The 17,686-nt window shown below is 45.9% G+C and overlaps 1 protein-coding gene across 3 annotated transcripts in view; it reads left to right on the top strand.

Annotated features, from left to right (window-relative positions):
• The first annotated feature begins 10,464 nt into the window (after nucleotides 1-10,464).
• Sgpl1 (sphingosine-1-phosphate lyase 1) overlaps nucleotides 10,465-17,686 on the top strand; it is a 45,997-nt gene continuing 38,775 nt past the window's right edge. Inside the window, exons 1-2 of one of the 3 annotated variants that reach the window (XM_032888239.1) lie at nucleotides 10,465-10,526; nucleotides 11,699-11,768. In XM_032888239.1, coding sequence (XP_032744130.1) covers nucleotides 11,742-11,768 — 27 coding nt within the window. In that variant the 5' untranslated portion in view covers nucleotides 10,465-10,526; nucleotides 11,699-11,741. Of the gene's footprint in view, nucleotides 10,618-11,698; nucleotides 11,769-17,686 lie in introns of all 3 variants that reach the window. The other 2 variants (XM_032888238.1, XM_032888237.1) reach the window with 2 other exon arrangements.

Raw genomic sequence — 17,686 nt, 5'->3', positions numbered from 1 at the left:
CGTGAACGAGCTGCACATGGCCAGGACTCCATTCTTCATTCACCCCATCTGTAGGAGAATCTCAACAGATGGACTTTGAAAAGCTCTTTGGAGGGGTTGGGGATTTAGCTCAGTGGTAGAGCGCTTGCCTATGCAAGCACAAGGCCCTGGGTTGGTCCTCAGCTAAAAAAAAAAAAAAAAAAAAAAAAAAAAAAAAAAGAAAAGAAAAGAAGGGGTTGGGGATTTAGCTCAGAGGGTAAAGCGCTTGCCTAGGAAGCGCAAGGCCCTGGGTTTGGGCCCCAGCTCCAAAAAAAAAAAAAAAAGAACCAAAAAAAAAAAAAGAAAGAAAAGAAAAGAAAAGAAGAAAAAAAGCAAAGCTCTTTGGAGGCTGGGCACGGTGCTCCCTGCCTGTTATCCCAGCACTTTAGAGTGGGAGGCAGGCCGATTCCGGCCTCATAGTGCGTTTGGGGCCAGCTTGGACTGTGTGAGAACCCATCCCCTGCCTGCATCCTGGAAAAAAATGCAACTTGTCTGGACTGTTAAAAAACAAAACAAAAAAACAAACAAACAAACAAAAAATCCGCCATGGGCTGATCTTCCAGAGGATCTGGGTTCAGTTCCCAGCACCCACGTGACTCACGATCATCTATAACTCCTGTTCCAGGGGATCCGATGCTTTCTTCTGACTTCTGTGGACCCTGCACATACATACATGGTGCACAGATATACATGCAGGCTCCCTCTAGAGCATCCCGGAAATGAGAAAATGCATGATTACAATTACAGAAATAGTTCCCTTGGAATTCAGTGACAGAATACAGCACCTCACAATGAAGACCTGTGCATCTTTCATTTTGGCCAAAAGACCCAAAATTTTAGTTTCACTTCACCTACAAAAAATCAAGTTTTTGTTTTTTTTTTTGTTGCTTTTTTTTTTAGATTTATTTATTTATTATATATATGAGTACAGTGTAGCTGTCTTCAGACACAGCAGAAGAGGGCACCGAATCACACTACAGATGGTTGTGAAACACCCTGTGGTTGCTGGGATTTGAACTCAGGACCTCTGGAAGAGCAGTCAGTGCTCTTAAACACTGAGCCATTACTCCAGCCCGTTGCTTTTGTTTTTGTGGCTGCTGTTGTTTTGTTTCGTTTTGTTTGTTTGTTTTAAAGGAGTTTGTTTGTTATAAAGGAGTTCCAGGCTAGCTTGGAACTTACTACGCAGCCAAGACTGGCCTCAAACTTGTGATCCTCCTGCCTCAACTTCCTAAGTGCTGGGATTATCAAGTTCAGAGTGGCAGTCTTTGTTTTGTTTTTTTTTTTCAGAGTGTGGGTGGGGAAGGGCTGTTTTCATTATTTACTCTTCCAGGAAGAAATACAATTACAGTGTTGCCAGCTGTGTTACAGTGTTGCATATGCTGTGTTTGAAATTTTGTCAACTCTTAATTTTTTTTTGAAAGATTTATTTTATTTATATGAGTACTCTGTATCTGTCTTCAGACACACCAGAAGAGGGCATCAGATCTCATTACAGGTGGTTGTGGGCCACCATGTGGGTGCTGGAAATTGAACTCAGGACCTCTGGAAGAGCAGTCAGTGCTCTTAACTTCTGAGCCATCTCTCCAGCCCCCAACTCTTAATATTTTTTTTTTTTTTTTCGGAGCTGGGGACCAACCCAGGGCCTTGCACTTCCTAGGCAAGCGCTCTACCACTGAGCCAAACCCCAACCCTGGGACCCCCAGGGCTCTTAATTGTTAAAGCACTTTACTTTGTGTGTTTGTGTGTGTGTGTGTGTGTTGTGTGTATGTGTTCGTGTGTGCATGCAGAGAGGGTGTGTTTGTGTACACAAACATGCATGTTGGTGTCTGCGGAAACCAGAAGAGGGCATCTGATCTTTTGGGGTAGGAGTTACCAGTTGTGAATTGTCTGTCATGGATGCTTGGACGCCAACTTGTTTTCTCTGCAAGAGCAGCAAGTATTCCTAGCCACTGAGCCATCCCTCCAGCTGAAGAAATTGTCCATTTTGTAGTTTTGAGAAATTACATGCCTGGTGACAAGACTACTCACATAGCAATTGAGTCACCAAGACGCCATTGTCTCTGTCTGGCCTGTCTGTGTGGCTCTCCTCTTTGTGATAATAGCATGTTATTGGTTCTGTGACAACTCTCCTAGAGTCTTTATGGCTTTGACATGCTGAGCACTTTGAACTGAAGAACAAGGTGCTCCGGCCCTCCTGCCCTCCATCTCCCCAAAGCCTAAGGAGGGGCTCTATCTTCTGAAGGCTCCTAATCTCCCTGGAGATCCAAAGAAAGACTCAACTGTCACATGCTTCTCCCTCCCCAGCAATATCATCACCTGGGGCAGGAGACTCCAGGCATTGTCAGGCTCAGTCACCTGTTCTAATGGCTGCCCCCAGGCAACTTACATTGCCTGAGCGATCTTTTATGTACTTAGCCAGACAACCTTCATTGACTGTGTGTTCCCTCTCTTCTGCCACACCGAGCCTCGGCTCACCATCCGTGGGTAACCTCTCAGGATGTTAGGTAACTGTCAATCATCCAGATTTCTTCAAGGATTATATTCGTGGGGCTCCTGCTTGGAATCTCATGATCCTATGGTTTCTCTCCTAATCACCTACCTTCCATCAACTTAATAGGTAAATCATGGAACCTGCAGAAGGTGAGAGAGAGAGACAGAGAGAGACAGAGACAGAGAGACAGAGAGAGGGAGGAGAGGAACAGAGACAGAAAGAGACAGAGACACAGAGAGAGAGAGACAGAGAGAGAGACAGAGACAGACAGAGAGAGAGAGAGAGAGAGACAGAGAGAGAGAGAGAGAGAGAGAGAGAGAGAGAGAGAGAGAGACAGAGAGAGAGGGACAGAGACAGAAAGAGAGAGAGACACAGAGAGAGAGACAGAGAGAGAGAGAGAGACAGAGAGAGAGAGAGAGACAGAGACAGAGACAGAGACAGAAAGACAGAGACAGAGAGAGACAGAGAGAGAGAGAGAGAGAGGAGAGGGACAGAGAGAGAGAGAGAGAGAGAGAGAGAGAGAGAGAGAGAGAGAGAGAGAGAGAGAGACTGTTTCTCTGAATTACTATGTGATTTTGGGTGCCTGGTAAGATGACTCAGCAGCGAAGGGTGTCTGATACCTGAGCGCCATACCTGGGATTCACACAGGAAAAGGGGAGAACGTCTTCCTGGTAGTTGTCTGCACCTCCACATGCACATACTCTGCACGCACATGAACACCGTAGCACGCACATGAACACCGTAGCATGCAGCTTCCCCTGCAAAATTATATCAATACGCATAAAACATTGTTTAAAAAGAATTTGACTTTGGAATAGTAAAAAGGAGTTATAATGTTACGAGTATTGGATTTGATAGGTTTGAGGATTTACTGATCTCCAAATAGCAATACCTAAAGGCCTGGCAACCCACAGGAGCTCTGTAAGGGCTTAGAGAGAGGCTGGTGGGAGGGACCGAGCAACTTGCTAAGATAAGGTCCTCAACTGCACTTAGCTCATCTCAGAACTCTGACAGGGATCTGGCTATGGTGGAAGCAGGTGGAATAATGTTTGTAAATAACAACTGGAGAGACCGGCCCTGTGTGGGCACTGGGCAGAGCTGTAGGAGAGACGGGGCGGGTGTGGGCGCTGGGCATAGCTGTAGCAATAGGCCCAAGCGTGGCATTATAAACTTTGATTTGAGAATCCTGGAAGCCCAGCTCAGAGAGTTAGATAGAACAACTTGCCTGCACCTTACTCCATCCGACATATCTGACAAACCCTGCATGGCTGAGAGGAGAACTCTGATAAGACAGAAACAAGAGGAAAAACTCTTGTTTTCCAAAGGAGCAACAGAGTCAGACATGATAGTACATGATGTGGTCCCCCTGGAGGGGGAGGCAGGAGGATTAGGAGTTTAAAGCCATCCTCAGCTACATATAGAATTTAACTATAGAATTTCAGTCTGGACAACATCCTATCTAAAGACAAAGACACACATGCACGCGCGCGCGCGCGCACACACACACACACATATACACACACACAAATAAAATAGCTTGTGAGTATAGCTTAGTTGGTAGAATGCTTGTTTAACATGTGTGAAAGCCTTGGGGTCAGTCCTCAGCACTTCGTAAACTGAGCATGGGGTCACGCACCCATAATCCCAGCACTTGGGAGGTAGAACTAGGAAGAGATCAGTTCAAGGTTGACTGCAGCTGAGTTCAAAGCCAGCTTGAGATATAGAAGACTATGTCTCAAAAAAACAACAAAACCAGATAACCAGTGAGTTGAACAAGGTCCACGGTATGCATTCAACAAACGCAGCCCTTCTCCCTTCTTATCGAAGTGTAACGTTAGTGTTCTTGTGACGTCAATCCTCTCTTTCCACCATGTGGATTCCAGGGATTGAACTCAGGATAGCAAGGGTCTTTACTTTCTGGGCCGTCTCACCGAATCTCACTTATATAACTTTGTAGCATGCAGAGACCTTGGACAGAGTTTAAAGGGTGGTGGTGCAGTCCCTTTCACCTCAAAGACTAGAGAACACATTGGCAACAGACACCACATCCACCCCTTGCATGGACCTGTCTGGCAGTGAGGAGAACTTGTGTGTTATCAAAGGAGGATGCTGGGTAAGAAGACAGACATCCAGGGTAAGAGCCAAGCTATTTAAGCTCTGTGGCAGGCCGAGACGTGCAGTTTAACCTGAGTGTCTTTTATTGTTGTTCAAGTTTAATTATTGGAAAGTTAAAAAAAGAAAAGCAAACTGTTTCTTCCAGAAGTGAGTTCTGTATGTGGTAAAGAGATCTGATGGGGAGGGCTACAGTGTACTTATATGTAATAAATAAATAAATCTAAAAAAAAAAAAAAAAAAAAAAAAAAAAAAAAAAAAGAAAAACAAACCTTCTGTATGTGGGTGGGGAGGGGTGTTTTCAAACCTCCTGGTGTGGGCGTCTGAGGACAGGCAACCTGTCTTCAAAGTTGTTTTGTTGTGGCTCCTAACTGGTTTCCTTCTGCCAAAGGAAGTTTCTGTTTGTTTTACTTTTTGATAAAGTTAGTGTTTTCTTGTTGGTCCACAGTAGGTTTCTTTGGGAAGGGTGGGGCTTCCTTGGAAAATTAGTCTCATGAAGGCTTGGTCACAAGTGTCTTTGGGTTTGAATACCTAGGTAGAACAAGGGGTCACTCAAGCCATGGTGTGTGTGTGTGTGTGTGTGTGTGTGTCTGTGTGTGTGCACACACACACATGCAGCGACTCACTGCTCCTCTCTGCTGGTGGCAATGACCAGGTACTTGCTTTGTTCTGGGGCACATCCCTTTTACACACACACACACACACACACACACACACACACACACCCGCCTTTCTCCACTGTGTCCATCTGCCACGCCTTTGGATAATCTCCTAGTCAGTGGCCAGTAAGGTGGAACCCAGCCTGCTCCTGGAACTGTATGTTCACTTCTAGCCCCTGTCTGGATTCACTGGCCTTATAACCCCTCTCCCCCTTTTTTTCGCGATGACTTCTCTGTATTTCTGTATTCCAGGCTGTCCTGGAACTCACTATGTGTAGACTAGCCTGGCCTTGAACTCAGAGCTCTGTTTACCTCTGGCTCCGTAGTGCTGGTGTTAAAGGCATGTACTAACTGCTTATGGACTCTTTGCTGGATTATGCAAGTTACTTTCCCAAGTTCTTCAAGCCTCATATTTGTGGGGCTCCTTTTTGGAATCCCATGTTATAATCCTGCGGTTTCTGTCCTGTTCCTCTGCCTACTGTCAGCTTATCTGTACCTTTTCAGATTCCTTTCTAGCAGGGCCTCAGAAGTCACAAATCTCAGATCTCCCCTTGTACACACATGCACGCATGCATGCACAGAGATCGGGGGTTGGGGCGTGGGGAGGGGGGGAGAGAGAGAGAGAGAGAGAGAGAGAGAGAGAGAGAGAGAGAGAGAGAGAGAGATGTTTGCCTTTAGCCTAGCATTTGGGAGGTCAATTCAAGGTCAGACTGGTTACTACACAGCAGGTTCCAGACCAGTAAGGACTACGTAGCGAGACCTGAGACCCGAGACCTGAGACCTCATTGTTGGCGAATCTTTTGTGCTCCTTTATTGGCTTCTTATAGCCACCACCCTTCCTACCTTTATTCCATGCTGATCTCTTCCAAACCCTCAACATTAGGTAGGAGAGAAAGAAGGTTAGTGGGAAAAGGGATGTAGATATCTTTAGACTACTTCCTGCTAATTAGGGACATTGGGTTCCTTCTTTGCCTCTGTCAGGATATTCAATTTCTTCTTCTCATTTCTTTGCTCACAACATTTGAGAAACTGCAAGATCAGGAAGCAGCAGCAGCAGCCACCATAGACCTTCTCAGGGCTCTCCCATTTATACCCTCTCTAGTGTCCCCAGAATTATATTATCTGCTGCTGGCAAAGGTCACACCCCTCCTAGAGCACAAGACAAATCATAATCATCTGCTGTGAAGCAGCCTCTCATCCCACACCTGGGATTAAAACAAAAGAATATTTACATAACATAACTGGGTTTTTTAAGAAACCAAAATTGTCACTATACCCTTTCAAGAAAAAAAGAGGGTGAGGTGGGGGGGAAATGTGCCTGTATATAGAGTAGATATCACTTATTAGGCCATAGGTGGCTGTCACTTTAAGTAGAACCAGATGTGCTGGTGTGAATACTTTTCCCCAGTTGGAAAGTGCAGACACTGTAGTGAAATCTTCCCAGTGTAAACTGAACACACCACACGATAGTGTGTGTGTGTGTGTGTGTGTGTGTGTGTGTGTGTGTGTCCCAGAGAGGCTTCTTTTCTTCTCTCAAACTCGGCATCAGGGAGACGTCCAGCTATTCAGTGGTTCTCAGCCACATTTAGTCCCTCTCAACCTCTTATTATCTGAGGAGGCACAAAGGGACAGCTTGGGGACATAAGTTCACCCTTCAACACGAATGACCCATGAGTGTTCTTCATTAAACTCCATAAACAACTGCAAACAAATACATTATAATAACACTAGCATTCTCTGCAAACGATGTGTGTGTGTGTGTGTGTGTGTGTGTGTGTGTGTGTCTTTTCTCAGATCTTGTTATGTAAAGATCAACACCAGGGGAGCTTGTTACAGTGTAGGTACTGATTTGGGCCTAGATTGGGGCTTAAACCCCCTGACTTTTATTTAACAAGTTCCCAGGTGATGTCAAAGATGTTTTTGGGGAATGACGATTTGCTCAAGGTGGTTTTAGGCAGCCCTACCACTCTCTTACCAGTCAGCTAAGTTCTCCTGGTGTTATTGTATAGATTGAAGAACTGTGGGTGGGAGAGGGCCTCAAAGCTTTAGGTTTCTGTTACTTTTTGCTCCCTATCCTCACCCACCCTTTTTTTTTTTTTTTTTTTTTTTGTTCTTTTTTTCGAGCTGGGGACCTTTGCGCCTCCTAGGGGGCAAGCCGCCTACCACTGAGCTAAACCCCAACCCACTCCACCCTTTCTTTATCACACACACACACACACACACACACACACACACACACACACAGAGAGAGAGAGAGAGAGAGAGAGAGAGAGAGAGAGAGAGAGAGAGAGATGGATGCACTAGGCAGCATCAGAGACTGACAGGAACTGCATTCAAAGTCTGCAAGCCTAGTTTTGTAGTCTCCACTCTGCTGAGAAGTGCTGGGAGTTGTAGCTCTTTCCAGGCACAGTTTTGTCGTGTGTGCTCTCTAGAATCCACAGACAAACAGCTAAAGGCCCCTCTCACTCTTTGTCATTACAAAAAAAGTCTCCCCCAGGTTTCTTTGAAGTCTGAAGCCTTGTCCTTCCAGCTAAACTCCACTTCTTTGGAAGATGCCATCTCTTTCTGGTCTCTGTGCCCTTATTTGTCAGTTGCAAAGGAAGGATTAAGAGTCAAGGGACCTAGGCAAGCCAGGACACAAAATGAGCATGCACGCAGGGATGCTTACCATAGTATAGTTCTTGCCAAAGAAAAGATCAGTCAAAATGGTTGGCCTATTTCCTATTTTTGGGAAGGATCAGAAGCATGATGGGAAATCAGACTGGAGGATCAGACCCTCCAGTCACCTGGGTACATGAATTCTAGATTCAAGAGCGAGGGGCTACGGAGTTTGCTTGGCAGGTGCCAAGTAAGAGGACTTCAGTTCGAATCCCCAGCCCCATGCAAAAAGCCAGGCATAGCCATGCTCCCCAGTGTTGGGGTAGGGGTGTAGGGCTCAAACAGGTGACCACTGGGTCCTGATTATCCACATATCATCTGCAAGCCTCTGCACAGGTGCATGGTATGCACAGCCACACACATTACACACACAAAGAGGGGAGGGATATTCTTAAGTATTAAATAATTCTACATATATCTGGCAGCTAAGGAGAGACCTGGAGACAGTACCTCTGATCTGAAGAAGTCCTAAAACAGGGGACTGTGAGTATGCAGGGGGGGTCTTATGTAACTCTTGAATTGCAGGCAATGGAAGGGATGTATGTCCATCAGGGGGCTATCTCAGGGAATCTGGATGGCGGAGAGAGGTGCCTGGGGCTTTTGGTTGTATACGGGCAAGGAAGGCCCCAGCCAGATTTCTTCAGGGTCTTAACTGCTATGAGGGGGAGACTGGGTGCTGCCAGGGGAGACAGAAGAGGCAAAATGTCTGTCCCATCCCGGACACACCAGATAAAGATAAGGAGTATCATTTGAGTATCACCATTCCCAAGGGGGTGAAGGTGGCTGTCATGGCTGTGACTGTGTTGTCACCTGCTCCAGCACACACATGTAGTCATACTCATTTGAGAGTCGTTCCCCCCCCCCAACCTGGTGTGAAGGGCAGGTAACCTTTGTGACCCTGGTGGGCCCTTCCACTTGAATTGTAATGACTACCCAGCTTTACTTCTGAAAATACCATTTCTGCCCAGTATTTATTCCATTTGCCCTCTATTTATTTCCTTCAGGGGCATGAAGGCTGGGGTGGCATTATTTTCCATTAACCAAGATGACATGCTGTTTTTCATCAGACATCTATAACATGGATGGGAAAATCAAGTTTCTAACACAGAAAAGAGATCAAGGGCCAATCCCTTGCTCATTCAGTGAGTTTAACACAAGCTCAAGTCATCTGGGAGGAGGGAATACCAATTAAGAAAATGCCTCTATGAGATTCAGGCTACAGGCAAGCCTGTAGGGCATTTTCTTAATTAGGGATTGATGGGGGAGGGTCCAGCCTGTTGTGAGTGGTGCTATGCCTGGGCTAGTGGTCCTGGGTTCTATAAGAGAGCAGGCTGAGTCAGCCATGGGAAGCAAGACAGTAAGCCGCACTCCTTCATGGCCTCTGCATCAGCTCCTGCCTCCAGATTTTTACTGTTTGAGTTTCTGTCCTGACTTCCTTTGATGATGAACAGTGCTTTGGAAGTGTTAGCCAAATAAACCCTTTCCTCCCCCAAGTTTCTTTGGTCATGGTGTTTCATCATAGCAACAGAAACCCTAAAGCACTCAGTAAAATCTCAAAGCTTTTCCTTTAAAGACCCAGGTCAGGTGGTTGCTTAAATCAGTTTTTGTCTGCAGATCCACACTGGCTGGAAGTGACCAACTGTGTCCAGAATGCAAGGGTTGAGGGGGTAGGGTTTTGAAGCCCTGGTTGGCCTCAGAATTACAGCAATATTCCTGCTTTGGCCTCTTGGACGGTGGGATTCAAGGGCAGTTTATAACTCACAGGACAGAGTAAGACCCTATCTCAAATGAATAAACACTAACCATCCCCCAAACTGCTGAGCGTAGTGGCTGGTACACCTCTACAATCTCAACATTTGGGAGGTGGCAGGCAGGAAGATTGTGAGTTCAAAGTTATCCTAAGATACACGACCAGTTTGAGGCCAGCATGGCTTACGTCAGAACTTGGCTCAAAATAAAACAGAATTGTTAAAGATGTCGTCCTAGCTTTTTGGAAGGCTGTGGTTGAGGTGGGAGAATACCTAACTCAGAGCCTTGCCTGCCCTAGAGAAAGAGCTCAAAGCCAGTCTAGGCAACTTAGTATAAAAGCCTGCATCATAAAACAACAACAAAAGACAAATAAAAAAGAGTAGCTTGAATAGGTTGTAAAACTGGCTCTAGGCGAGACCCTTATACGCCCTATCCGGCTTAGACACAGCCCCTAACCCGTCAGCAGGCGGCGCGCACGCCTACACCGCTCTCGGCGCTCCGAACTTCGGTGCCGAGCCTCTGAACCCTGGCGCCACTACTCAGTCCTTGCCACAAATTCCGCCCGCGTCTCCCCCACGCCACAGATGGGAACCCACACCCCTCAGCCAGGTTCCCCATCAGCCAGGACTCAGCAGTCTGTGGGCAGAGGGTTACAGGGCGAGCCCAGCGCAGCATGGGGCGTGCGCGCGCCCTACAGCGTCGAGGCCGCGCACGCCAGAGGCCCCTGGAGGCGGGCCGGTACCCCAAGGCCATTTCCGGGAGGGGCGGGGCCGGGGGCGGTGCATCTCCAATCTCTGCGGCGGCGGCGGAAGGGGGAACCCGGGTCCTGCGACCGGCGAGTGAGTCGCTTGCAGAACCGAGGCGCGTGAGGTGGGCGGCGGCCAGCTGAGCCTCTGCGAGGAAGAAGGCGCGGGTCCACGGCTTGAGGAGGTGGAGCCGCCGCGGTGGGCCAGACAGGGCTGGAGCAGTGGGGAACCAGAAGGAGTTGAAGGGATCTGGGCCGGGGCTCAGGGGAGAGGAGGGAGGTCGAGCTGAGGATTGGGGGGCCGAGAGGGAACCAGGTTGTGGAGAGCTCGCGCTGAGGGTAGTGGGTCTGTGGTTCGGGGAGAGCTGGACTGAGGGGAGCGGGTCCCAGGCTGAGGGGGTGCTGGGTTGAAGGGAGCAGGGCCCGGGCTGAGGGGAGCCGGGCTGAGGGGGAGCTGGGCTGAGGGGAGCCGGGCTGAGGGGAGCAGGGCCCAGGCTAGGAGGAGCTGGACTGAGGGGAGCAGGGCCCGGGCTGAGGGGGAGCTGGGTTGAGGGGAACCTGGGTCGGGGCCAAGGGGAGCAGGGTCAGGACTGAGGGGAAGCGGTCTGAGGGTAAGCAGGGCTGAGGGGAGCAGGGCCCGGTCTGAGGGGGAGCGGGCTGAGGAGGAGTTGGGCTGTGGGAGAGCCGGGCTGAGGGGAGCAGGGCCCAGGTTAAGAGAGAGCCTGGCTGAGGGGGAACTGGGCTGAGAGAAGCAGGGCCCAGACTGAGGGGAGCAGGGCCGGGGCTGAGAGGGATCCGGGCTGATGGGGAACTGGGTTGAGGGGAGCAGACCACGGGCTGAGGGGGTGGGTCCCTGCTGATGGGGATCCGGGCTAAGGGTTGTGGGTTCTCAGCTGTGCCGTGGAGGTGACACAGGCGGGAGTTTGGGGCCAGGGCTGAACAGTGGCGCCAGGGTTCAGAAGCTCGGGGCCGAGGTTCGGGGCGCCGAAAGCAGTCAGCGGCTGAGCGGGGGAAGCAGGTCGGCTGGAGTAGCCCAAGGTCTGGCTTGTGGAGAGGCGGTGGGGCCGTGGGCTCGGGGAAGGGGCGTGTCCCCCGTGTGGACTCTGCTGAGTTCTTCGTGTTCTGGGTTCGGGTCCCGCCAGAGTGCTCACAAACCCGGCAGGGAAGCCCCGAACCTTCCAAGGGGCCAGCCAAGCAGCAGATCCCCGCAGAGTGGCGACTCCTGCTGCGAGTCTTAGAGTAAACAGCCGAGTTTCCCCTTTTCAGACGCAGTAGCAGAGGAGCCCTGAGGAGCCATCTGCAGAGGAAGATGCCGAGTACTGACCTTCTCAAGTTGGTGAGTCCGACCAAGTCTTAGTCAGAAGGTTCTGAGTCATGTGGCCATTTCCCCTCTGATGCTTGCCCTTGCTCAAAGCTGAGCATTCTTGGCCACCTTTCTGAAACTGGAGTTAAGGATCTCGGTGAATAAATGGATGAATACGTTACATAGAACTTATAAATTTCTTTTGACAGCCATTGCTGATGACTTTTCCCTCTTCCTGCTCCTACCACTAGAGCAATTGCTTTTGTTTTGTTTCTGAAACAATGGCTGCCCTTAGAACTCAGGGTGGCCTCGAACTCAGCAGGTACACTTGGCCTTGAACTTTGAGTAATTTTTCCTTCCTTTACCTTCAAGCCCTAGGATTTTTCTTTGTTTTGGTTTTTTGGTTGGTTTTTTTGGAGATAGGGGCTCATTATGTGTAGTCCAGGCTAGCCTGGAACTTGACTATGTAGATCAGGCTGGCCTGGAATTCTAAGAGATTTGCTTGCCTCTGCCTCCTGAGTGCTGGCATTAGATAAAGGAGTAGCCACAAGCTTGTTTTGGTTTTGAGGCAGAAGCTCTCAATGTAGCCTAGGATGGCCTCGAACTAGCAATCCTCCTCCTAACCACCACCTAAATGCACCATCATGCTGGGCTCTTTGAGACAGCATATCACTAAGTATACAGGATGTCTATGAACCTTAGAAGGATGGAGCTGACCTTGAACTCTGTATAGCACATGAAAGACAGGAGTACTTGTTTAGTCTTCAGAGCCTAATGAAAAGTACACCCAAAATAGAACTCAGGGTTCCAAATTTCCTGAATTTTCAGTAGGTAATAAATAGCCTTAACTTCAAATTTTTTTTTTTGGTTCTTTTTTTTTGAGTTGGGACCGAACCCAGGGCCTTGCGCCTGCTAGGCAAGCGCTCTACCACTGAGCTAAATCCCCAACCCCAACTTCAAATTTTTATTACAAGAGAATTATGCTTAGAAATGTTGGAAACTGGGGTTGGGGATTTAGCTCAGTGGTAGAGCGCTTGCCCAGGAAGCGCAAGGCCCTGGGTTCGGTCCCCAGCTCCGGGGGAGAAATGTTGGAAACTGGGGACTGAGAGATGGCTCAGTGGTTAAGAGCACTGACTGCTCTTCCAGAGGTCCTGAGTTCAATCCTAGCAACCATATGGTGGCTCCCACAACCATCTATAATGGGGTCTGATGCCCTCTTCTGGTGTGTGAAGACAGCTACAGTGTACTTATAATAAATAAATCTTTTTTAAAAAAAAATGTTGGAAACTAAATAAAAGGAATCTAATCTCTCCATCCCCCTTCACCTCCTCTTTGCCACAATCTGTTACCTAGAGACAATTCCTTGGATTTGGATAGTTAATGGAGAACAGTTCTTACAGTGAGAACTGAGAAATTTTTTCCTCTGATATGTTGTGTGTGTAAATGCTGAATTCCCATACGGAAGTAGAATTTTTTTTAAAAGATTTATTTATTTTATTTATGAGTGCACTGTAGCTGTCTGTCCTTAGACACACCAGAAGAGAGCTTCAGATCCTATTACAGATGGTTGTGAGCCACCATGTGGTTGCTGGGAATTGAACTTGAACTCAGGACCTCTGGAGGAGCAGTCAGTTCTCTTAACCGCTGAGCCATCTCTCTAGCCGCAGAATATTTCTTCCTGTGCTTTTTTTGGGGGGAAGGGTTAATACACTTTTAAATTTAGGACTTAGTTCATTTAGTATATTTGGAATTCTTTCTGTTCTGAGTAATTTCTCTTGCTGTCATCATCATCGATACCTTCCTGGTACTGTAGAATGGAGATTTTGTTCCAACTTACTGCAATAAGGAATTGACACAGATATGAATGATCCTTGACAAGTCATTTTCTAAAGATATCAGAGATTGCATAGAAGTGCTTTCACTAGAAAGGCTATCATCTTTCTTAACTATAGTGTGTTATTGCCTGGGGCTAAGAAATTAAAAAAAAAAAAAAAAGACCAGACCTAGGTTTTCATAATACATTTTTATTATGATCTGAGTTCAAGGTTCTCTTTCTGCTTTTTACAATACATAAAACTGTTGTGCCAACTGGAAAAGGGGACCTAAGAATGTGAAAAAAAATAACCTCAGTACAGGAAAATATTTCATAATCTTAAAGTGTGAGTGTGTGTGTTTTCAGGATCTTACATGCTAGGCAAGTACTATACTTAGATCCTCATCACTTCTTTTAATATTTTATTTTGAGACAGGATCTTACTGTCTTAGGTAGGCTTCGAACTTAGAATCTTCCTGCTCACCAGGCCCTGATTAGAAACGATCTTAAAAGTCATACGAAAAAAAGGAAAGAAGAAAAAAAAGGGGGTGGGGGGTAGTCATACGGTGGCTTAATATCGTATATGAATCTAGATACTCATCCCTTCTTATTCTGTTAGCAGAATAAGATAGACAGTAGGTAGGAAATCAGTGCAAGGTGGATTCTGGTATAATATAGTTCTTACAACTCCCATCAAGAATGTATTAGATGGGAGTTGGGGATTTAGCTCAGTGGTAGAGCGCTTGCCTAGCAAGTGCAAGGCCCTGGGTTCAGTCCCCAGCTCCGAAAAAAAGAAAAAAAAAAAGTATTAGATGCAGAAAGAGATAATCTATATACTTACTAAATTTTTACCAAAAATCCTGATAAATATGCTGACATCCTCCTTTAATAAATGAAAAAAAATAGACTCTGTTGAGTTCCACAGCAGTTAAGTAGCAAAGTAGTTTAAAGTGGAATGATTTCACCTTTGTAATACTACCTTTGGAGCAGATTTCTGAGAGGTAGAGATTATTGATCATTGTGGCTGACAATGGAGGGTTTAAGAAGAACAGAAATTATAATTATTTGGGGGGGTTCACTTTGGAAATGCATGTGGGGAAAGATTCTTGTCTCCTAGTATTATCTTGCCTTAAAGTCCCTGATGTATTATAAAATTTTGTGTTCCTTTATATTGCAGTTAAAGCAATGAAAATTTGAACTTTGTATCTATAAGTATAATGTCAAAACACTGAAGGATGTTACATGTAAAGGGATTCTTGAGTGACAGGGCTGAAAACTGCTGTGAGAACAGTATGTTGGAGAGAGAGTGTGAAGCTCACCCAGAGTCTGCACATAATCAAGGAGCTTGAGCTCTGTGCGTTCTTGCCCTCAGTTTTGTCTGTCTGGTCTTTTTTCCATTTAGTCATGTGACGTACCATGGGACTGTAACACTTTCCATCCATGTCTCAGGGAGAATAAATGAGCATGTTCCTCTATAGAGGCCATCTCAAGAGGGAATTGAAGTTAGGCAATTTTGTAGCAGCCTTTCTTAACTCTGGCAACATTTTCATCCATATTCTCCTCAGTTTCACCTACTGATGATCACTTTTCAAGATAAAATATATAATTTTAAAGGCAAATTATTTCCTAAAACCCATATATTTCATGGGTGTCTTTTGAGGGATAAGTTTATAGGTTTCCAGGTAAGACAAGCTTACCTTATTTATGCTTATTTATGCTTATGCTTATTTAGGTAAGTTCTTAACCTAGGCAGTTTCGCTTCTGAGGAACTTTTGATGACCATGGCTACTAGCATCTACTAGAGTAAAGCCAGGAATAAAATCAAGTATCCAGTAATGACCATGACCTCCCCAACTAAGGGTGTGTCTTAGAATGTCTGCAGTCCCCACGTTGAAAACCCCAGTTGCAAGTCTCTAATATGGCTGCCTGCTTATCTGCAGTCTTTATTTTCCTGTGAGTAGGGGAGTATGCCAGCCTTGTGCAATGTTACTTGGGTTATTTTGCCCATGACTCAAGCCTTGTTATCTTGGGATGTATCTGGATGCTATAGTGCGATCATCTGCAGGAGAACAGAATCCTGAAGAAATTAATGCTTTCCTGTTCAGCATTTCTGCAACACTTTGAAATTAAGCTGCCATCAGTTTTTTAAATAAAATAATAATAAGATAAAATCTTGGGGCTGGAGAGATAGATGCCTCAGCAGTTAAGAGTTCTGGCTGCTACTCCGGAAGACCCAGGTTTGATTTCCACATGGTAGCTCACAACTATAATTCAGTTCTAGCAGATTCAATATCTTCTGACTTCTTCCGCACCAGGCATATAAGTAGTACCAGACATACAAGCAGGCAAAATACTCATCGTATTAAAAAAATAATAAAATAAAATCTTTCCAGGTCTTTGAACTTGATTCATGACCTTTGACTTTTAAAAATTATTTTTATTATTTTGCATTTTTATTTTATGTGTATGGATGTTTTGCTTTGTGCAGTAACACAGAGGCCTGAAGAAGGCATCAGATTCTTTGTAACTGGAGTTAGAGATGGTTGTGAGCCACCAAGTGGGTGCTGGTGATTAACCCAGGTCTTTTGGACAAGCAACCATTGCTCTTAGCCACTGAACCCTTTCTTCAGCTCTGCCCTTTGTCTGTCTGTCTGTCTGTCTGCTGTCTGTCTGTCTGTATCTTTCTCTCTGGGGGGATACTTTCTGAATCTCAAATAGAATTTAAGAATAAACTAAAAATAGCTTTTGACCCAGGTTTTTCGATTGTAGGATTAATTGGAAGAAAGGGAAATTTCATTTGATGCAACACTTAAAATTGTGTGGGCACCCTGGAGAAAATTGTAGAGTAGGCACGGTATTTTATATTGTTCCAGTCTTACTCTTAATAATTTATGCAGCCTTTATGCAGAATTCTTAATAATTTCTCCAGCCTTTAGTCTAAAGAAAAGTGGGATTACAAATAGATAAGCTACAAACCCCAATTTTGGCTTAGCTTTGATTCTATGTGCCAGTAATTTTTAGTAACACTTGCCTTCTTAATAAACATAACTGTTACTGTTTGTACACATAAGAGGCAGAATTTAGAAGCAGCCTGGGGTTAAGAATTTTCCATGGGGGATTGATTTGTAGTGAATCGTCTTCATGTAAATACACAGAGTCTCATTACTGAGAGAAAAACCCATGTAGTGAATGGAATAGCGAGGGCCAAACTGGTATGGCTCTATCAGTCACCTGGCACATTCAGGATGTGTGTGTTGTGTTCAGGGACTGTTCACCAAGGCAGGGTAGGCTTAAAACTAATGGGGAGCCATGAGTGGTGGTACATACTAGTCAGGTTGATGGTGCGTACTAGTCAGGGTTTTCTCTAGAGGAACAGAACAGAGAGAGAGAGAGAGAGAGAGAGAGAGAGAGACAGAGAGAGAGACAGAGAGAGAGAGAGTGTGTGTGTGTGTGTGTGTACCTAGCTACCTATCTAAAGAGGGGATCTATAAGAGTTCCTTTACAGGTTGTGGTTCAGCTAGTTCAACAGTGACTGTCTCCTGACAGAAAGTGTAAGAATCCAGTAGTGGGGTTGGGGATTTAAGCCTCAGTGGTAGAGCGCTTGCCTAAGCGCAAGGCCCTGGGTTTGGTCCCCAGCTCCAAAAAAAAAAAAAAAAAAAAAAAAAGAATCCAGTAGTTGTTCAGTTTACGAGGCTAAATGTCTCAGCTGGTCTTCAGTATACATAGGAGTCTCCAAGAGCTAGGTTCTAACTCCAGGGAAGCAATGACTCAGCAGCAGGATATATGAACGACCAAGGAGCATGAGGAAATGAAGCAGGTGAAAAGCAACAGCTTCTTTCTTTAGATAAGCTTGTCCTTTATATAGGCTGTCATAGAAGGTGTGGCCCAGATTTATGGTGGGCATTCCAACTTCAAATGATTTGGTCAAGAAAAATGTTTTACAGGTATGCCCAGGTGCTTGGATTTTTAGTTAGTTCCAGATATAGTCAGGTTGACAACCAAGAGTAGGCATCCCACCCATCACCCCAAACTCAAGATAGTTCAACTATCTTCCCGGTCCCAAAAGCTGCAAATCACAATTGTACAGATCAATAAATATTATATGTAAAATAAATATATACTTTATCCTTACTACCTA

This window comes from Rattus rattus, chromosome 18, assembly GCF_011064425.1.
Source record: "Rattus rattus isolate New Zealand chromosome 18, Rrattus_CSIRO_v1, whole genome shotgun sequence".
Classification (NCBI taxonomy): domain Eukaryota; kingdom Metazoa; phylum Chordata; class Mammalia; order Rodentia; family Muridae; genus Rattus; species Rattus rattus.
The sequence above is the reverse complement of the archived record's forward strand: the minus strand, read 5'-3'. Positions and strand labels throughout refer to the sequence as shown.